The sequence below is a fragment of the Terrapene carolina genome, unplaced genomic scaffold (genome assembly GCF_002925995.2).
Source record: "Terrapene carolina triunguis isolate 2854851 unplaced genomic scaffold, T_m_triunguis-2.0 Scaffold88, whole genome shotgun sequence".
Taxonomy (NCBI): domain Eukaryota; kingdom Metazoa; phylum Chordata; order Testudines; family Emydidae; genus Terrapene; species Terrapene triunguis.
Window position 1 is genome coordinate 35,396,588 of NW_020664439.1, and position 4,836 is coordinate 35,401,423.

At 44.7% G+C, this 4,836-nt stretch overlaps 1 protein-coding gene across 1 annotated transcript in view; it reads left to right on the forward strand.

The window, feature by feature from the left end:
- The first annotated feature begins 421 nt into the window (after window positions 1-421).
- The window catches only part of SKIL (SKI like proto-oncogene), a 37,627-nt gene continuing 33,212 nt past the window's right edge, over window positions 422-4,836 (forward strand). The window contains exons 1-2 of the mRNA XM_026650035.1: window positions 422-501; window positions 1,899-3,890. Coding sequence (XP_026505820.1) covers window positions 2,784-3,890 — 1,107 coding nt within the window. The 5' untranslated portion in view covers window positions 422-501; window positions 1,899-2,783. The remainder of the gene's footprint in view (window positions 502-1,898; window positions 3,891-4,836) is intronic.

Sequence of the window (4,836 nt, forward strand, 5' to 3'; positions counted from 1 at the left end):
TTTGCCTGGGGCGGCAAAAAAGCCAGAGCTGGCCCTGCTCAGAAGGGGGTGTGATCCCTGTGAGGGGCAGGGGGGATCTTTCTGGGAAGGGGCGGGGTCACTCAGGGGGGGGGCTCCCCGTAGGCGCGTTGAGGTCCCTCACGGAAGGGGGCTGGGTCCCTGGAGGAGCGTGGGGTTCTCTCAGGGAAGGGGGCGGACGGGCCCGATGGGCGCGTGGGGGTGCCTGTGGGGAAAGCGCTGCGCACTGGGACGGGAGCGCTCCGTGTGGAGAGGAGGGGGGAGGGGCTCGCTCCATGACACCAGCTTTTCGCTGTGGGGGGAGGGGGAGCCGCTCGCAGCCGCCGCGGCGCTACCCCAGACAGTAGGCGGGGCTGGAGGCGGGGGCGCGCGCCCGCCGGGTTGGTGCCCGCGCGCCGCCGTCTCCGCAGTGAGGTCACGGGTGGGCGGTGCGTGCGCGGCTTCTGCTCCACTGTTGGGGTGTCGGAGACCCCGCGATGCAGGGTGAGCAGCCGGGCGGCGGGGTGAGGGGACGCGGCGGGCAGAGCGCCCCGGGGGTGGCGGGAGGGGGGGTAGGAGGAGTGCGCGCGGCGGAGAGCGGGAGGGGAGGTTATTCGTGAGAGGGGTAGGAGTGTCTGGGGGAAGGGGGCAAATCCAGGGGACTGTGTGGAGAGGAGCTGATTATGCCTGCGGTGGGGGAGTGTCTGTGGGGGATGGGGCTTAGTGGGGGAGGGAGGGGTGTTATTTCGTGGTCGGGTGTGCGTTCGGGGGAGGGGGACCCCATAAGGAGGGGGGGTCATAATGTGGGGAGTCACTGAATGAAGGGAATTATTCCTGGTTGGGAAGGGTGGGTTGTGTGTGTGTCCTGGGGGTGGGGTTGTGAAGAGTTGGGTGGTGGGGTTTGTGTGAGGTGGGTTTGTGTGTGGATGGGGCCGAGGAGAAGTTGTGTGTGTGACGTGTGCCGTTGAGAGGTGGGAATCAGGGGGCTACACGAGAATTGTCAGGGGGTTGGAAGAGTCAGTGGTAGGTTTGAATGCGGGATCACTTCAGTATTTGGGGTGTCCGTGGAAGGAAGGAGAAAAGGGTAAGTCCTGTGTTTGATGGAGTCCAGTCAGAAGAGAGCCTGGGTAATGGTTGAGTGAGTGATGTAGACTGAGGTGGAGGTGAGTCATGGGCGGGAGGGGCAGGCTAGTCTGGGTGGAGTGTGAGAGAGACGGGATGGTGGTGAGTGTTGGGGTTATTCCAGGAAGGGTCAGTGTGTCAGAGGAAAGCATGGGGGAGGGGACGTTAATCTCAGGGAAAATATAGCGCATGTGAGCTGCGGAAAAAAACATAATAAGTATAGTGGTTGGCTGAGAGGAAGCAGTAGTGGTGAGTGTTGCATGGCGTCTGGGGTGGGAAAGGGTCTAGGCTGTTTCAGTTTAGTTATGTTGGATTTGTTTGGATGGTACTGAATGTAAAGTGTGAGAATTGAGGTTGGGAGAAAATACCTTCATTTCATGAACATATTCAAGGAAAGAGGGGCTGGCTAGTTGTCCCCTTTCCCTGTGTTAATCTTGTCTTATTTTGCAGTGCATGGAAGAGAGATGTGGTAATCCCTTTTTTTCTGGATTTACAGAGCATTGAATGGGGCGAGGGAATAGGTGATTCCCCTCTGTGTCCCCTTTGCCACATGTTTGCAGCTCTCTGAGTTACATTGCTGCTGCAAGGTTTATGCAGCTGCCATAATAGGGTTTATGATTTTAAATCAAAGCTCTCTGCAAATTAGTTAGTTATTTAGGGAACATATCCCTACTTTACTATATTGAATCCATTTCAAAATTGAGAGACCGTTTTAGATAAAGATTGTACTCTTCAAATAAATTCGAATGATGATTACTGAACTTTTCTTCTTTTTACAGGTTATATAAAAGGATTGACAGAGATTTGTATTACTAGCCCCAAAAATGAATCTTGCCGATGGCCTGGATCTTATTTTCATTGCCTATAATTTGGGGTAGGAAAACTGATACATGCTAGGGTAATTTTTACTGATGCTGACACTATAGGGATGTTTAGTTTCCACCAGCAACCCTGGATCAGCCTTTAATTTGTGGATTTATCACTGAATTACTATAATAAATTTCTCCATCACTGGAGGTGTGATTTAAACTTGGCTGCACAATAAATAAAGCGACTAAGCTTAGTGCTCGATCCTGTGAGTTGAAAGGGATGTGCTGCATAAGTATACACACAATTGAAATTAACTTTTGGAAGATTTGCTTTAACACCAGCACTGCTCAGTGAGAACAAGTGATAATTTTTGTATTTTAATACTTAAATGCAAGCATATATGAAAAGCCAATATGTTTTTTAAAAGAAAAACTTGATCAAAACCAGACTTTTTTTGCACCAAACCCCAATTTTTCTACTAGATTAATTCATTAGAATGATCTATAAATAATGGTGTAGGGGTATGAAATTATACCCTTTTGTATGTACATTGTGCTGTCCATTTAATCCATTTAATAAAAGAGAACTGAACAAATATTTTTAAACCCAAAATAAAACTTTTGTTAACCCTTCCACCCTTGAATTTGATGCTGCTACATGCAGAACGGATTACATTTGTAGCTCTTGAGGTCAAAGGATTAAATCCTCACTTTAAGGAGGTGGCACAACATTTGCTGGATGTGAGATAATTAAAATAGTTGGAAATTGGCGTGTTTTTAAGAAAAACAAAACAAACACACAACTAGGAAGATGCACATTTCAAATTTATTTATTTAAAATTCTGCAGTTCAGTGATGGAAAGTCCACAAACAGATTTCTCTGTAAATCCAGGTTCTGAGCAAAAAGAGAGTGAGGTCCAAGAAGATGGCAGTCCACCAGTAAAAAAAGTAATGACAGAGAAGCATGTAAATAGCAAAGTACAAGCTGTAGTAAATAAGTTGCCAACAATAAAGAAGGAAAACGTGGATGAATATGAAGAAACTCCCATGGAGTCTGATGGAGAAAATGCCAAACCAAACAGTACTACATTACATGAGTCTTTGAATTTAAATCCTGGTTTGAAACACACATTGGCACAGTTCCATTTAAGCAGCCAGAGTTCACTGGGTGGACCAGCAGCTTTTTCAGCTCGTTATTCCCAGGAAAGCGTGTCACCCACTGTCTTCGTGCCTCTTCCATCACCACAGATACTTCCTAGTCCACTGCTCATTCCTTCAGACAGTTCCACTGAGCTCACTCAGAGTATACTAGAGGGAGAATCTATTTCTTGTTTTAAAGTTGGAGGGGAAAAGAGACTCTGTTTGCCTCAAGTGTTGAATTCAGTGCTCCGAGACTTTTCACTACAGCAAATTAATACAGTGTGTGATGAACTGTATATATACTGCTCGAGGTGCACTTCTGACCAGCTTCATATCCTAAAGGTTTTGGGAATACTTCCATTTAATGCCCCATCCTGTGGGTTGATCACACTGACTGATGCTCAAAGACTATGCAATGCTTTACTACGTCCTCGCACTTTTCCTCAAAATGGCACTCTGCTTCCTGCAAAAAACACATTGGTCCAATTGAAAGAGACTGGCAGTGCCTTTGAAGTAGAGCATGAATGCTTGGGCAAGTGCCAGGGTTTGTTTGCACCTCAGTTTTATCTTCAGCCGGATGCTCCGTGTATCCAGTGTTTGGAGTGCTATGGAATGTTTTCACCCCAGACATTTGTGATGCATTCGCATAGATCTCCTGACAAGAGGACCTGCCACTGGGGCTTTGAATCAGCCAAATGGCATTGTTATCTTCATGTTAACCAAAAATATTTAGGCACTTCAGAGGAGAGAAAACTGAAGCATCTTTTGGAGGAAATGAAGGAGAAGTTTAGCATGAAAAATCAGAAAAGAATTCAATCCAAAGTAAGTTAAACTACCCTTGGAAAACTTGTGGATCAAAGATGAAATATTTATTTTTAAAAGTATGTTTATTTTTATCAATATGAATAGGTATCAGACCAAGTATAAGTTAAGTCCACTATAAATCTTCAACACAGATAATACAAAGCAGTAATGAATATTCCTTTCGTGTTGGAGTTTTTATGGTGGTAGAAAACTTGCCAAAAAACATTTAGTCTAAAAGCTAGGTTTCTTTTTCTTTAAACTGGCAAAAGCTAGGAACTTTAGAGCCATTATGGAAACACTGGGCAACTTTTCTCATTTCAATTATCAATTTTGTGTGATATTCTATGTAGTGTGTGCGCTAAGGCTAAGCAAAGCGGGAGGGAGCCTAAGAATGGAGCGTCAGCTTTAATTCTGTTTTTGTCAGTTAAAGCGAGTTTATTAGCCTGCCAAACACCCGGTAGCATGCCATGATTTTTCAATTAATGTAATGGTACATTGATAAGATACTATTTAAAAATGGAAGACTCTGGTAATGTGTTTTTTTTTTCTCTCTCATTAAACAGGTTATATATAATATAGATATGCCATAAATGTTTTTTTAAGCAATCTAACTAACAGTTCTTTATGCTAGCAGATTGAGATACTATGGAGGGACTTGTAATAAAAATATGCAAATAGTATTGCTATAAGTCTCTACATTGCTTCACAAACATAAAGCTAGTCTGTGCCCAAAGACTCATAATCTGAATAATAAGACAAATATTAGCCAAAACATTAAATAGTCCTAGTGAAGGAATTATTAGTGCTTGAAGAAGTTGGTTATAAGAGATTTGGAGGAGAAGTGAGGGTAAGTGATGGGTGAAGACAGGAGATTGTTTGAAGCACTGGTTGCCTTGATGTTTGTGTGCAGCTACACCTCTACCCCGATATAATGCGGTCCGATATAACGCGAATTCGGATATAA